General features: G+C 33.6%; 2 protein-coding genes across 5 annotated transcripts in view; one reads left to right on the top strand and one right to left on the bottom strand.

The window, feature by feature from the left end:
• LOC130641573 (triple functional domain protein-like) overlaps positions 1 to 10,417 on the bottom strand; it is a 72,722-nt gene extending 62,305 nt beyond the window's left edge. For 2 of the 3 annotated variants that reach the window (XM_057448438.1, XM_057448437.1), the window contains exon 1: positions 10,168 to 10,416. In XM_057448438.1, coding sequence (XP_057304421.1) covers positions 10,168 to 10,258 — 91 coding nt within the window. In that variant the 5' untranslated portion in view covers positions 10,259 to 10,416. Of the gene's footprint in view, positions 1 to 10,167 lie in introns of all 3 variants that reach the window. The other variant, XM_057448436.1, reaches the window with a different exon arrangement.
• Positions 8,320 to 14,830, top strand: LOC130641581 (uncharacterized). Of its 2 annotated transcripts, none has more exons than XM_057448451.1 (3): positions 8,320 to 8,553; positions 10,213 to 10,310; positions 11,045 to 14,830. In XM_057448451.1, exons 1-3 carry the CDS (start codon positions 8,379 to 8,381, stop codon positions 11,063 to 11,065), a joined length of 294 nt encoding a protein of 97 aa, XP_057304434.1. In that variant the 5' UTR covers positions 8,320 to 8,378; the 3' UTR covers positions 11,066 to 14,830. The 2 variants fall into 2 exon arrangements, with proteins under 2 accessions (XP_057304434.1, XP_057304433.1); XM_057448450.1 differs by lacking the exon at positions 11,045 to 14,830 and adding an exon at positions 10,410 to 11,037.
• The last annotated feature ends 1,833 nt before the right edge of the window (positions 14,831 to 16,663 follow it).

The raw sequence follows: 16,663 nt of genomic DNA, 5'->3' as shown, positions 1-16,663 counted from the left end.
GAAAAATATTGCGAGCTCTCAGTCGATTTTTGAACGAATCAAAATCCTTCTGTAGCTGTAACCAATTATAGTTTACCGGGGTTGTTACAAACGAAGGTCTCCTCTTTGAACAAAGTTCCTTGAGGTCATTCTGAATTGGTTGGTCTACAGAATTAATTATAATCAGATGATGTCTGGTGTTATGAACCACTTCTCTCTGCTCAAACTTTTTCATTAAGGTCAATGTAAATAGCTTTGCTGCACTTAGATCCCATTTATCACGCCTAAACTTATTCTCACATTTGAGCGCCAGAGTTGGTTCTAATGATTCACATTTCCTTCGAAATAACGTGTAAGCATAAACAGCTCTGTCAGGATATGTGGGAGCGATTTCATCAACTAACTGCTTTGCATCCTTGTTGCATTGAATTAATGATCGTTTGTAAAATACGACAGTTTTTTCCATTAACTTTGAGGAGCATTTTTTTTTTAAATCGTGTTATAGTGGCAGCTCATGTTGTTATGAAATCTTAAGCGGAATCCTTTCGGTATACCATTGGACTTTAAGTACATTGAGATGAGCACAATGTGGTGTTTGTAGCGAATGATCTTGTTTATAACGTTGAGTAAAGTACGATTTAACTCTTGAAAAGATTTAACAATCATGATTCAATTTCCGCGCTCTGCGAGGAAATTGTTTGGTTTCCACATTCTATCGTCTGGCACTTTTTGCAAATCTCGATAAACCACAGACATACAATCGTACTGTTCTATTTTTTTATTTTTCGTGAAATTATTTTGTTTTCTAACTAGATTTTTAACTTTTTGTCTTATTGTAATAATTCTCCAAAATCTTTTTCAGAAAATCTTAATCTATGTAGCCCAATTTGCTTTAAATCCTTGGTCCTGAAAATTTTGATTCCTGTACAAGCCATGTTGGCAATATTGTTGGCCATTTTGATTGTTGTTGACCGTACGCAGTTGTTGCTTGCTTGCTCTAAGCCAAAGTACTTACTTTACACTAGCTAGGCTAGACACAGTTTTGTGCTTTAATATACTATACTGAAAATAGTTTTTATTCATTTATACTTAGCATCAAGTGACTGCTTGACACTTCAAAGGTGAGGGAATTTCGTTGTTGTGTAAAAAAGGGTAGCGAAAACCTGCATGTTGTTTGAAGCTAAGCTTCTGAAAATAAAAGTTTGTTAAGCATACCAAAGTTTTGGTTTCAAAATTTGATGTGTGTAGATATGCAGACAAGCTATACCTATAGCATCCTGCATGTCATGACAGTCTGGAATAACCAATAAGATATCATGTCAACTTAACAATTTTTTCAGTGGCACCCAAACTGGTCTGGCAGAATTTCTGACAGCCTACGTTGCCCATCATACGTAGCAATATTCAACAAATTGAATATTTATGTTCAATTGTGAACAATTGTGATATGTTTAACAAATCCAACATTATTGGTTTATTGTAAATGAACGACTCATATATGTTTAACCTTCCATATTTATATTTAACGAATCCTCACAAAACATAATGATGCAAAAATATTACAGGCACTACTTTCTGAGAGCTCAAAGAAGGCGAAATAGACATGTGTATTGCATTTCAAGTAAGAAAAAGGCAGATCAGATATTTTGAAAATATTTTGTTGCTTGTATATTATTCATTGAACATATATATATGACTGGGCGAACATATAAATGACTGGTTGAACATATAATATCACAATCGTTGAACAAATGACTCGAATATAATAACTCGTTGAATATTGCTATATATATATGAGAAACCATACCTGACAGGCATAAAACTGTTTTGGCCGATAAAAAATAAAAATTCAGATGTAGTTTTGTATATGGGATGACTCACAAATCAAAATGTGTATGCTGAACACCAATCCGACATATTTTGAAAATTCATGTTTTACGGTATAAAATATTTAAACTTGTGAGTCACCCCTAATTGTTTGGCTATTCTCTCTTCATCATATTTTAATTTTTATGTATTTTGGTTTTAGTATAGAATTGGAGACAATAATTGTTCATTTCGGCATTCAAGCAGTTTATTGAGGTATTTTTTATCCTATAAAATTTGGCCAGAAATTAAAGTGGTTATGTTTTTATCGCCTCATTTTTAGTATTTTAACTTTCTCGAAGCTGTAACAGTGTCAATTTTATTTTCCAGTGCATTTTGTCATCAATTTAATCGATTTTCTATTACTTTTAGGTGATAGGTGGTGTCTGAGAAACGCTCAGAAGTACTGAAAAACTAATACTCAAAGCTCAAAACTTTAATACTGAAAACTAAAAAGCTCAAATACTCAAATACTTGTACTTGTTGTTTTGAACCTGAAATATATAATTGAATTGATTAAAATATAATTTTTCATATTTGCGCAGCGTTTTCATTTATACCATTCGTATAAATAATTGACGTTTCATTATGCATATTTTCTTCTTTTGTGATCCCAAGCATGGTTTGCGCAAGTTGTAATCTCGGTTGGGTTGTATACATGTGCAAGGATATTTGCCAGTTCAATTACTCTGTTTCGATTGCAAAAGTCAGGCCATTTCGTAAGATTGGTAAGTGCGGTAGATCACACGCCTCATACAAAAAAAAAAATTACAAAAACATTTCCTTTACCCCTGTACATGGCACAGGAGCTGCTGTTTTAGCGTAAGGAACAAATGAAGTGCAAGTTCAAACAATGTACGGCAAGGAATTTTGACCCATATACGAAGAAGTCGTAAGCAGACTCGTTAATTAAACTTTGTTATTACTTGTGGGGCAAACAGATATTTAAATTAAATTAAATTACGGAAAGTCGAACGGCCGCTAATAATAATATTTAATAAACCTTATGTTCGATGAATATAAAAATTATTATCTAAAAGAATATTTCGTTATTAAAGAAGTTTTTTTTTCTTATTAGTTACTTTATCTTTTAGTTATTTCAACTTAAATAATGCTGAATTTCTTTTAAATTCTCCAAAAGGCGACCTTACAAAGATTAAAATATTGTTGCATTTTTTTATAAAATCAATTAAAATATTAGAAAAAATAAAAATAAATCAAAACAACCTTTTACTGTTAAAATCTCTCACCTGGTATTTTGTTACCACATTTGTACAGTTTATAACGCTAACGCAGCTATCTTCGCATTTCCTTTTAATCGAGAAGTAATTTCCGTTTTATACCTCGCACAAACTTTACACCAAACATAGTTCACCAATACCTTTCCATCTTTTTCCTCTGTCTTCCAACCAAGAATATCTGATTTACCCCAACTTTCAAAAGTTTTTAATTCAACTTTATTTCCTTTTGTTCTTTTTTCAGACATTTTTAAAAAAAATTTATAGCGCTGATATAATCTCCACATTAACCCAAACTGAACAAACAAAATAAAATATCGACGATCCTATGATTAACTCAATGTTTTCATTGGTTTGCAAAATTTGAAACGAAAAAGAAACAAATTCTTCAAAAGATAGCGGCCACACACTAGGTCGTTAGCGACCTATATCTGTTCTGCATAATACCCCTTGGTCGGCAAAAAGAAAGAATGAAAGCAAATGGTAGCAATTAAATTCACATCAACATTTGGTAAAGACTGCTCACATGCGATCCATTGTGAGTTCAGTAAATCCATTGTAGTTCAGTGATCGTTTATTTTTAAGGTTTCTTTAATAAATTTTCTTTGTTATAAATACAATAATTTTTAATTACAGCAACGTTTTGCACGTGCGGTGAATCGCACGCCTAAACAAATCTGCACGTGTGTGGGGGCGTGCGCGTGCAATCGCACGCCTCTCACGAAATGGCCTGAAAAGTCTGCCTCAAAATGCCTAATATTTCATCCAGCAGCTTTTTTCTGGAAAAAAGGCCGACTCCTTTTAGATGGTGATGTGGAATCTAATCCTTGGCCTGTTGATAAAGTAATCCTTGGGTCATTTAAACAAGCAGACGAACGTTTCGGGGATTCTGCTGGCATACCATGTACATGTAATGCTTTAATAAGTGTCTGTTGGTCAAAGATTAGGCGAGTTACTACTTGGAAAACACCTGATCTCGGCAATATACTCGAAATAGGAAACACAACTTTTAGCAAACTAACGAAAAATCGTTGCCATGTCTGAACGAACTTCCAAAATGAGTTGAAATCTTTAAAACATTTTTGTCAGTAACACGTTTGAATACAAACATCGGTATCTTTGATATCAGTTTTCTGTGCGTAGAAGATAATTTTGACATCAGAGTCTAAACGTGACTATTTTCTGTTTGACTTGCATGTGCGCAACAAAAGCGGGAACATATTTATCAAATTTAGGTAATTAAGCTTTGCTAAAATTTTAAAAGGCTGAACATTTGACAAGTTACATTCAGACACATACGCTGGTACGCACGCAAGGAGAGATATGAAATGGAATTTACAAGGGTAAATGTGAGCGATGAAGATGTTGCTCATAGGACCGGGGACCGAGATTGCTAGCTTTTGTTTCAATGTTCATTCCAAAATGCATCTTATGAAACTTTTGTTGACGTTTTTTTTTACTTTCCTGCTCGCTTGAAAACAACATAAGCAGGCACAAGGAACCTACGTACCCACTTTTGTATCTTCAACAGACGGACCTAGGAAAAAACGGAAACCTCACAAGAGCTTATGAGTGGCGGAAATTGTTAAAGCCGGTCAGCTTCTTATTTGTCTTCAAAGGAATATTCAAATATATAAACGAACACAAATACGGTTTTATCCAGTTATTCCAGAAACATATATGTAAATACAATTTAATAAGGGAATAACCAACAAATCAATAAGAATGACAAAAGATATTAATACGTAATATTTCGTTGGTATATCAACCAACTTTTTCAAACGATTACTTTACAATTTGGTAAAATCTAGAATATATACTATTGAAAACGTTGCCTTGGTAACATAAAAAGGTAAGTAATTAAAAACAATAAAATATATTATCACCAACTAGATCGTTTCCACAAAGTTCACTTATTAAAGGTACTGTCCGGTAAAAAATTAAAACTTGGTATTAGTTACATGTCGGCACAAAAGTAAAGAAAAAAGTATTTAAATACAACCAAAATTGTCTTTCATAGGTTTAAACTGAATTTGTTAACTTGACCATGCCATTCTCAATCGCCACCTTTACTGAACTTCGAACGCGGAAAAGGACTGGGTAAAAACATTAATATGCGCAATTTATGTAATGACGTATTCTTTGGGTTACCCCCGTGTAGAGACTGGCGCGTGCAAGAAAAAAAATAAAGAAAAAAGTTAATGATATTCCCAAGAGAATTTTTTTACATTTATCAATCATGTTCACAAGCAGAAAGATAAACATGATTGGATTTCAGTTTGAGCCAGAACGACCCAATAACAAACAACAAATTCCCTCTTATAATGACGATGAACCAGACGCACCAGAATCACCCGCTACTTCTCGCACACAGATAGATGTCAGTGAGTGGTGCTTATGTGAAAAGTGCTACAGGATGCCTTCAGCTGCTGAGTGTTTGTGCTGTAACAAGGTGGACACTATAAAATACTTGCAGCTACGGTACCTATATAATTTGACCTCACATTTTTCTACTGGTTGTATTATAAATGAGCGCCTGGGTACAAGATTTCTATTGTGTTTTAGATAAGAAATGTATAACAGAGCATACTAAACAAGGCGTGAAGATTTCAACGCGGTTGTGATTTTAAAGAACACTTTGTGGACAGCGTTAGTCGCTCTCCACGATCGGGAAAGCTGTGGATTCTGTTGTCATAGTATTTCCAATCTTATTTGAGGATGATATTTTTAGATCTTATCGATATGCGGCACACCGCCAATTCTGATGGTTTGTTCATAACCACTTGGGAAAAGGCGTTCGTCGGGTTATACCATCTTGTGTCGTGTCTAAGATACGTAGAGAATATCCAAGTACGAATGGGGTGTATACTGGAAAAATCAACCTATAAAATCCCATTTTATAGCGTGCGATGGCAGCCCTCGAAATAATTTTTGGGAGTCTCGTCAGACAAAAATGCCTGCCAAATTTCCAGTTTGGTCAAACATGTCCTTAGCTCCTTTAGAACTTTCGTCGACAAAGCGTTGATAGATTTCCGTCTTGGTCGGACACTTTTAGATCTCAGAATTATCGAATAGTCCTGGTCCTTTTCATCCACGAGCAAGCCAACCTGACCATCCTAGCTAATTCACCGACTCCTGACTTAGTTAAAAGAACTACGTAGACATGAATCTCTTTTGCCTGGCCCCTTCGTCGTTGGGAACCAGGTCTTACACAAGAAATCCAACCATGCAGTTCTAAACTTTTGCGGAGGTGAACGCCGACGGGCACGGATGAATCAAGTCTGCAAAACTGCACTTACAGGCAGAACAGACATTTTATCATGGATTTAATTGTATATAATTTCTTCATTTGACAAAACAATTGGAAACCATAGCAGGTCCGAATTTACTGGAGTTTTTTCTTCATGTCCCAAGTGTTATTCAAACAATTTTAATCCATGTGCGGTATAATCTTTTTTCTGGTGGCGTTTAATGGGCGTTTACTCGAAGCATTACGGTATAAAAAGTATAAATATGAATAACCTCCAACAAGTATTTCTTTTTGTTTGCTAATTGAGGTTGCTTTGGTAATAGAATAGGGGTACTGGGAACGAGGTTTATAATTGTCGAGGAGGTATAAAGGTACATAAAACACAATTTATTTAATGTGTTTGTATTTTCTATACTTTCTTCTTTTGCTGGTCGGTTTTCTGGAGTACGATATATGTACGATATGACAACAACAGTTGATAGTTTCGTATATTACAAAAAATGATTCAGATTCGTCAAGGAGTTTAACTTGTAATGTCGCATCAGATTTTTTCATTTCATCATCGCACGATGCTGTCTGCATTTGAGTATCAGCCACTTCAACGGATGTCTGTGTAGATATACTTTTACGTAAATTATCTTACCCGCGTCTGGTCTCAGTATCGGCACAAAAAATAAAGCAGCTTTAAAATAATCTACTTTAATTTGTGTAGAGACAGACATTCTGTTTGTGTGGACAGGGACATAAAGTTCTATCTCTGAAAGTGAGTTGCATGCTTTGAAATTAAATATTCATAAATTGCTACCTTTTTTTAGAAAGGGGGTAAAATATTAAAAAAAATTAAATTTAATCTGGTAATATTGTTCAGAGTAAAAAATCATTTTCTATTTATAATGTTTTGATTCGCCGAGAACCCAACGCTTACGTCACAACAAAAATATTATTTTAGCCTCCCTTTCATGTAGAATGGCTTTGGTATAAATTTGCTTTCGAAAACGTGCGATATGAAAAATTTGTAAACATAAAGGAAATGTTATTCGAGTTGTAAAACTTTAGAAATATAATCACTTATATTTTCGCAAAAAAAAAAAAAGAAAAGTGCAATTCAGTTCAGGCTACTTTTTTATTATTATATTTTTACTTGACAGTATCTTTAAGAGAATGATTTCTCTCTGTCCGTATTTTTTTTCTGGTTCCAATCGTTGGTTCCGTTTAGACCGCAATGCTGCATCACCAACGTTCCTATCCAAAACTTTTCCTTCCCCAACAATAATGAATCAATTTCACTCTTCGTAAGATTTTCAACATTATTAACCACGTATATAATAATATTTTATAATATATTTTATTATTTTTAATTACTTGCCTTTTTATGTTACCAAGGCAACGTTTTTAATAGTTACAATTAGAAAATTAGTGTAGAATAAAAACGTGTTCAAAGTCATTCATAATGAGGAATATATTTTATTGCTTAGTTGTTTTGCAACTTTGAGCAAGTTTCAAACTGTTTCGAATAATTATACTTTCATTGTGCTCGCGAAATTGAAAAAAGATTACAATGGTGGCTATTCGTGATAAAGAACAATGAAGAAATTAACATTCAATGAACTTTGTTTAAAACAAAGGTAATTAATTTTTCGTCTTTTTCACTACCCGAGATATCATGGTTTTTATTATCATTAAATATATATATATATATGTTTGTGAAGAGAGAGTACTTTCAATCGTACGAGAGAACAACGTGTTTCAGGCCTATAAGTTGGATCCTAAAGAAACTCTTGGCAGTATTGTCACAGTGAAACTAGCAATGGAATCACAAGTTCTACAGTGATTTGAGATTCTCACAGCAGCAAAAAGTGCTGTATATCAATACAAGTTGCAACATCCATCATAAAGTACATAAAAATGTTTTTATTTCCACTCTTGAAAATAATCTTTCGTGTAGTGGTGTGATATCGAGTTTCAGTTCAACATTTTTTTATTCTGTCACCTTAGCCAAGATTTTCCTACTAATTATTATCATAAAAAGGGAAAATTAAAAATCCATGTACTTTCTGTTAACCTACTGTTCGTGTTTAGACAGTAAAACTAATTACAATAGTGTTGGATGGGGTTTTAGTTCTGTTTGGTGCAGATCTGATACATTGGTACAACGTTGTGTTGCTGTTGTGTTGAATGATTATTGCGTTAATCTCCAGTTTGAACTACAAGGATTATCAGGTTAGACACATATTTCAATTTTTTAACACTTTCTCTGAGTAACACTTAGCCTTTCCACACGCAAAGAAGCTGGTCCCCAAGAACTTGTGAAGGTGTGAGTGTTTTCATTCTCACCCCTCTTTCTGCACAGATTGTTAAACTGACTTCGCTTCCTCCATATTGACCTCACATTGATCTACGGAAGACTTACAAAATTCACAAAATGCGTGACAGCAAGATTTTGAGGAATACGCCTGGGAAAGGTATTTCCCACCAATCTAGAAGTCTCAAATTCCTAATTTTTTCCCTTGGGTGAACCAAGATCGCGCCTGACAGTGAGTCTCTATTCTAAGTAATACACCCGCAAAGCATATCAATAGGCAGTCTGATTGATATCCGAAAATGGATATGTCAATTATATCCAAATGTGGATATATGTCCAGATTTCGTGAAAAAAATCATATTTACCTTCTTTTTTCTGACAAACTACTCTAATATAATATCTTAAGTTGGATAAAAATTGTTACAGAATATATCACTAAATAGGATAATTTCCAACGCTTCTTCTCCAGTTTTCCGCATTGTCTTAGCTTGTTTCAATCAAATAGAAATTAATTTTCAAGTTGGTTAACAGCAAGAGTAATATTGTTTAAAAGTCTTCATTTTACTTGTAATTCATACAAATTAGATTGGTTCCGTGGTTTTAAAGGTATACTGTCTATACTTTTCAGAAAGCCAAGAGTTTCTTCCTTAACATACTGTAGGATTTGTACCAGGTACGCTTTTAGAGAAAAACCAGTATAACAGATTTGTAATATCAAACCTAACACCCACCCATTTTCCTGTTTTTTTCCCTGATTATGTTTTATCTTGTTTCTCCCGTTTTTTTCCCCGATTGCAGGCCTATCAATAAGGGGAGAGCAATTGCTCTTGCTCACGCAAAGGCTCGTCCAATTTTGAGAAATGAGAAACTAGCTGAGCCATTAATTGCTCCCTCAATTCCAAAAAAAGTTTTTCTAGCTGAACAATATTAATTCATCTTACATGGAAATCAATGTTCTCTTTCTTATTATTTACAGTAAAAAGAATATAAATAAAAAAGACAAGATAAAATAAATAAAAGAGACTTTGTGATAAAATATGCATTTATAATCTTATTCTATTTATTCAGATTGCTCGCCCAGTTTAAATTATTGTAACCTTGGGGGAGCGATTTATAGCTCTGGTGTTATTTTCTTATTGATAGGCCTGCGATTGATGGATGGCGGGTTAGCTGCTTGCGTTCTGCGCCCATTATATCCGAAAATGGATATATTCAAAACATATCAATTTACGGATATCGATTAGACTGATAGGGTTGGCATCTCTGGGTTTGTCAGCTTTGACAATACTTTTACTGACTACACAGTATATGCATTTTATCCTTTTTACATAGCTAGCTAGCTTTTTTGAAAAGTTATGGACATGTATATCAGCTGGAACCAATGCCACTAGGCTTAGGAAGAGTATCTTAGTCGGTAGAGTGCTCACCTTTTCTCTGAAAATCACTGTCCTGTCCTATCCTACTAGTTGTGCAAAGTTTCAGAGGTTTACTATTAAAAAAAAAGAATAGGTAATATAGCTTTATAAACTAACCTTGACCTAAAAACAAGGATGCCTCACTATCACTTGAATTTTTAGACCATCTATCTGATGAGACACTGGGAGATTTTCTTCTCATAGTCATGTTTAACGTGACATTGAAATTTCTTTATACAACAAAAGAGAATCCATTAAAGGTACGTGGTAATGTCGCTTTTTATCTATCAAATGAAAACATCATAAAGTCCCCATCCGCCATGTTTAAAATGCATGCCATCTTTTACTTTTCCGTATAGAGACTCCAGCGGCTGATAATAGCACTTGAATCAAAATCAGAAGCATGTTATCAGAAGCAAATATCACTCGAGCATCTTTTCTCAAAAATATGAATTCCCTTAATAGTTAATTTAGTGATAATTTTTTGAGATTTTTAGACCGTGAGGTCTCGAGTTCCAGAAGTACACCCTTTAGTCCTCCTGCTAACGTGCCTGTCTACGGTCGGATACAGTGAAGCCTCCCTACATTGCTGAACCTGCTCGGAGGAGAGCGTGTAGCGAGATCGACCTTAAAAATGTATCAAGAGGCTAAGAAATTCCCTAAAGTATTATCCTATATAATATTTCATTTCAAAAGCTGAACTTCACAAAAACTTTGAGGTTGTGAAGTGTCTTAGCCATCCTCTTAACAAAATTAATCTGATATGCTCACTTATGAAATCAGACATACAGGGCAAAAATTTTTAGACTTCTAACAAAAGCATTTGATCATGACAAAAGGAAACATCATAAAAATAAATCATTAAAAAAAAACGGAAGTGAAAAAATCGTCAATGCATTTCTATTGTCATTCAACATTGTCGTCTATTGTCACGGCGACCGATATGTCAATAAATACCACTGTTTTTGATTGATTGATATTTATTTTACATTAGACGTATGCCTCTCCCAACTAAACCACATAACGCATATCCACAGATACTCATACTCACGGATCTCATAGAAGATGAAATGTTGGCGATGAAGTTGTACAGCAATTTTGTGATAACAATATATTTTTGTTTATAGATAAACAAATTTTGACTACAGTAGACGTCCGTTAATTCGAACACGCAAGGGACTAAATTATTTGTTCGAATTTAACGAATGTTCGGATTATCGGAAGTTCAGAAAAAAACAAGAATTTTAATAAACGCTTAAAGGTTTTATGCTAATATAACTTTATTACAACTTTACTACAACTTTTTTGAAAAATCTTTTAACGTTGTTTGCTTGGCGATGGGCAAGGCCTCCAAATTCCTTATGAACTTCATTTTATTGGAAATGCCAATTTAATTGATAAGTCGAAGGAAATGTTGCCACCATTGATGCAATAAAAATGAATAAAAATTAAAACGTTTTTTTTTTTATTTTCCCATAAGATTTTATTTATCGATACACAAAATTTCGAATTAAAGAGCATAATGCAGCCTTGGGACTAAAAAATTGTTTGAATTCTCAAAATATAAGACTTTATTAAACCAAACTTAAGGGACTTGGCAATTTGTTCGAAATAACGGAAAGTTCGAATTAAGCGGCATTCGAATTAACGGACGCCTACTGTAGTTGGTTTTCCAGCTACAGTGGATTCGCAATCTCGCTCCCGTATCTTCTTTTCCTCGTGGACTCTCCCTGTCTCGAACTCTCAAGGGGCTAGAAAATTAAATTAAGATAGAAAAAGTTCAGGGTTCAAAAGGTGAGAAAACCTGGCAGAAGGTGAAATTATTTTTTTGGAATAGGGAGATGATCGAGATCTACTACATTGATTGATTCGGGAAAACTAACATATTTCTAGCAATCCTGAGATCTTTTGAAAAGAAGAACCTAGAGTTGTTGCATCGCATCACATCAATTTTATTAAAACAACTTTTTTACTTTCATAAAAATCTGCTTTGCTTTTATACTGTGTTTTATTAATTTTATGTCACGCAACTGTATATTCAATTTGAATTGAAAGACACGTTATTCTCATGTTTTAGCTATAAAGCACGCAATGTGTCATGCTATATATTAAATTAACATGACACGCGTGCTCTGGGATCAAATGTGGATCAACACAATATTTTCTGTAAACAAGAGATTCACTGCAAAACTTGTATCAACACACTTTAAACAGATTCACACAGTATTTAACTGAAATACACGTTGTTTTTTTATAAGAAACATGTTTATAAGAAACCTACATGTAGAATCTTCAAAAATTAAGAAACTTTTACTACTACATTCTATGTCTATTTTCGTAATGATCCAAACAAGCGCCCTGGGCGCTTATTAAATTTTTGGATATTTTGCATGGACGCTTAATCGACAGGGGGGGCGCTTAAAAAATGCTGGGCGCTTATAAATTTTTCCTAATTTTGTACAAATTAAAGACAACGGTAATTTTCAATTTTGTTTTCAACTTTAGAGTTAAAACATAGAAAAAAAGGATTGTATAGGAAATTCCCTATTTATGTAATATAGAAAAGGTGTTCAAAACATAAAATATGTGTTTTATTGTTCTCGATAAAGAAAGTAAAATTTTCAAATAAGCGCCCAGTTTTCGATTAAGCGCGCTTATTCGAGGGGGCGCTTAATAAGTACTGGGCGCTTATTGAACTTTGAGGAAATTACCTGGGCGCTTATTTAAGGGGGGCGCTTAAAAAATGCTGGTCGCTTAATCGGATCATTACGGTAAGAAACTTTTTTCTAATTCTTACAATTAATTAAAGAAGATGTTACAATCGTCACTATCATGTTGTTGAGAAACAAAAAATGCTATATCTTTTATTTTTAAACCAACTAGTCCAAAAATTAAAGGAACTTTTAGAACTAGTTATTTATTTGATATAAGAAACCCTTATTCAACTAGGAAAATTAAGAAACTAAAGAAACTTTTGGAACTAAAAACATGGAATTTCAGCCTATAAATAAGAAACTTTTAGAACTAGGCCCTTCGCCAGGTTTCTTATAAAAAGAAACGTGTATATCTCCCCAAATCACATCTGCATTGCGACAATGCTGTTGTCACATTGCCGTTCATAAGACATGTATGTATATAGGTATATTTCGCATAAAAAAGGTATAGTTACAAATATTTCCACAGACTTATATAATATACGTAACATTATAATACATATTTACATATATAATATACGTAACATATAAATGCAATACTACGGATTAATTGCAACTTTCCTTACTAAGCCAGGTGACTCGCAGAAGACAAAAGTAGTCTTATCATCGAGAACCTGTTATTTCTTACGCAAAGCGTAGTTCCGCGGTGCCTGTTTGTGAGAAGGTAGCTATTTACTATTTAACGTTGCAAACAAATTTATTAACAACAAATATATCCTAATCAATATAGCTATGTATAAATAACAAAAGTATAATGAAATTAAAAAAATGAGAATGAAATTAAAATTAAAGAAAAAGAATTCAAATTAGAAGAAAGACGTTACGCTCTCAAATTCAAACAAGACGTATGATATACGCAAACAACCTCGCGGATAAAGTTCACAAAAAGCTGTCTATCTAAACGTGATTTTTGTTACGAAGTTAGACACGAGATATTTTGCTATTCAGATAGGCGATATTTATTACGCACTACGCAGTTATTTTTCAAAATTAATTTGTGAGATCTTTTTGAACGGAAAATTTCTCGAAAATTCGATTTTCGATGGGTCCGCCTTGGGTAAACTGATCAACAGGAAAAAGAAAGACTCCAAACCCCACCTTAAAGTTGCTAAATTCAGTAATCCAGCATCTTATCTCTTTAAAAAAAAAAAAAAAAAAAAATAGTTACCAAGATGAGATTCGAACACACGACTACTCCCGTGTCGGTGCTCAGAGAGGCAAAAATTTCCATTCTTGTAGGACACATTTGCGTTTTAATACAAGCTCACGAGCTTGTAACAAGAAGCCCGATGGCTTGAAGATTTCCGCCATTAGCATGGATAATAAGTATATAGTGCGAGACTATCCTCAGAGAAAAAAAACGCCATGCCTGTTATCTGCAATGCAATCAAAGTTTAACAAGTTTAAAAACAAAAAGAAAACAATAAAGTAAACCCGGCGTAAATATTTGTCGTTCTGAGGACGAAATTGATTTGAAGTAGCCCTTCTAGAAGATTCCGTAAACATCATGTTAGAGAAAGTCTAAGCCTGACTGCGTCATGATCACTGAAATATACATTTTTGACGAGCGTCTCGAATTCAAAGGTGTTTAGAACATTCTCATGGACATAGATGTGGTCAATAAGTGAACCGGATATATGAGTTGAAGAGGTTACAACCTGTTTATATTCATTGAGAAAATCAAGGAAATAGTTTTCGTCACTAAATGCATTTACATTAAAATCTCCGAGTACAACATCAACGATTTCGTTTCCCAAAAAATGCTGGATAAGGTATAATGACTTATCTCGATTAAGAGAATTTTTACGATATAGAAGTAGAAAACTAACAGCATTCTTTTGAAACGTTTTCTTCGTCATTTTAAAAAATATTGCACCTGGAATTTTTACAATATCAGACAATGCTATAGTTTTATTATGACCAACTAAAAGACTAGAAAACCTATCCACATTGTTGTTTGGAATTAAAGTAAAGTATGAATTTAATGGTATCTGAGTTTCTGTTAGGCATAATAAATCACTATCCATGAGAACGCGATCGGACTTAGTATCATTATTTATGTTTGTTGTAGGATCTTGTATTAAGCAAAGTTACTATGATTGAATTTTCACTAATTACGCCAGTATCTTTTGATGTCAATTTTGAGTGTTCTCGCATATAATTGTATTGCTCGGTTGCTCGTGTGTCTGATTTAATAGCTGATCTGGAAAATGTCCCCGTTAAGTATATACCCTCTAAGCTTGAGACTCGACTTAATGCAACATAGATCTGTCCTGCGTGAAAGGCTCGTTGCTTTGTTAAATCAGAACAAACAACAATTTTATCAAACGTTTTTCCTTGAACCTTGTGAACAGTACGAGCCCACGACAGCATTAGTGGGAATTGCATTCGTTTCATAGTAGGTGAAGTTAAATTTTTTTTATCAAATTTGATTTCCTTTTCTATCTTGCTTATTGGAATAACATTTTCTTGCATAGCATATGGATCTGTTCTCATAGCTTTAGCTCCTATACTTTTGTCTTCCATTCTCCAAGGTTCGGTCCTCGGGCCACTCCTTTTTTGTTATAAATTAATGACTTACTTAAAAAATTAACATTGATTTGAAATGTTTATCTAGTTGGCTAAACGCAAATAAAATATCATTAAATTCAACTAAAACAGAATATATTATTTTTAGGCATAAACGTAAGTATCTTGAATTTGAAGTGAAGCTTAAAATGCATGGTAAAAAACTCCATCCCAGTACTGTTGTGAAGTACTTAGGTGTTTTTATTGACGAAAACCTCAATTGGGAAAAACACACAGATTTTGTTTGCGGTAAATTAAAACAAGCTAATGGCGCACTCTGCAAACTCAGGCATTATGTTTCTCCATCTATAGTAGTGTCTCTATACTTCGCCCTATTTCACTCACATATGTCTTACGCTTGTCAAGTCTTGGGTCAGAACTCATCTTATAAAACCCAACGAGTTTTAAATCTACAAAAAAGAGCTATGCGCATAATAACCTTTTCCGACTTTAATTCTCATTCTGCTCCTCTGTTTCTGAATCTTAAAATTCTGTCTTTTTTTTATTATGTCAAGATGTCAACATTATTTTTTTTCATAAGTTAAATAACAAACTACCTCTTACTCTTTTAAATAATTTTATAATTACATTTAATGCTTGCAATCGTCCAAATAATCGTGCCAATCCGGGCTCATTACGTTTACTTAGAGTGAGAACAGTCACATTTGGGAATAATTCTATCCAGTATCAATCCATCATCTCCTGGAAACTTCTTCAACAGTTTTTAGAAGTTAATATGTCTACGCTGCCGTTGGGACATCTAAAGTATCTGGTCAAGTTTTATTTTTTTTCATCATATAGTAGTTTTAACATTTAATCCTTTTATTGTTGCATATATCGATCGTTATTTATGAGTATATAAAGTTTGTAATTATAAATTTTTCAAAGTTGTAACTTGGTTTGGTGGTCATTCCAACCTATTAGGTATTCTCCTATCGGAATGGTCTCTAGTCTATTAGGACAAATAAATAAATACTTACTTACTTACTTACTTACTTACACTTACTTACTTACTTACTTACTCAAATATATTTTTATTACTTTTCCTAATCCATCGGTTTTTATATGATAAACAGTCCCCCCAATCTGTCCATTAATAAGTTTATCTGATATGTTGATATTTAATGTTAACATGACTCTCGCGTTAAGTTTTAAAAGAAGGTTTTGAGCTAGTCCACCTGTCTCCATTTGAGTGCGGCTATGGAGTTTTTGCACCATTGACAAAGGAATATTTTCTGGAATTTTGTCAATGGCCTCGATATTTATTTCATCCGATGCTATACTGTTTAGCATCTTTTTATTGTGTTCAGAGGCAGGTTGGTTTTCAGCAA

The sequence above is a fragment of the Hydractinia symbiolongicarpus genome, chromosome 4, assembly GCF_029227915.1.
Source record: "Hydractinia symbiolongicarpus strain clone_291-10 chromosome 4, HSymV2.1, whole genome shotgun sequence".
In the NCBI taxonomy this organism is placed as follows: Eukaryota; Metazoa; Cnidaria; class Hydrozoa; order Anthoathecata; family Hydractiniidae; genus Hydractinia; species Hydractinia symbiolongicarpus.
The sequence above is the reverse complement of the archived record's forward strand: the minus strand, read 5'-3'. Positions and strand labels throughout refer to the sequence as shown.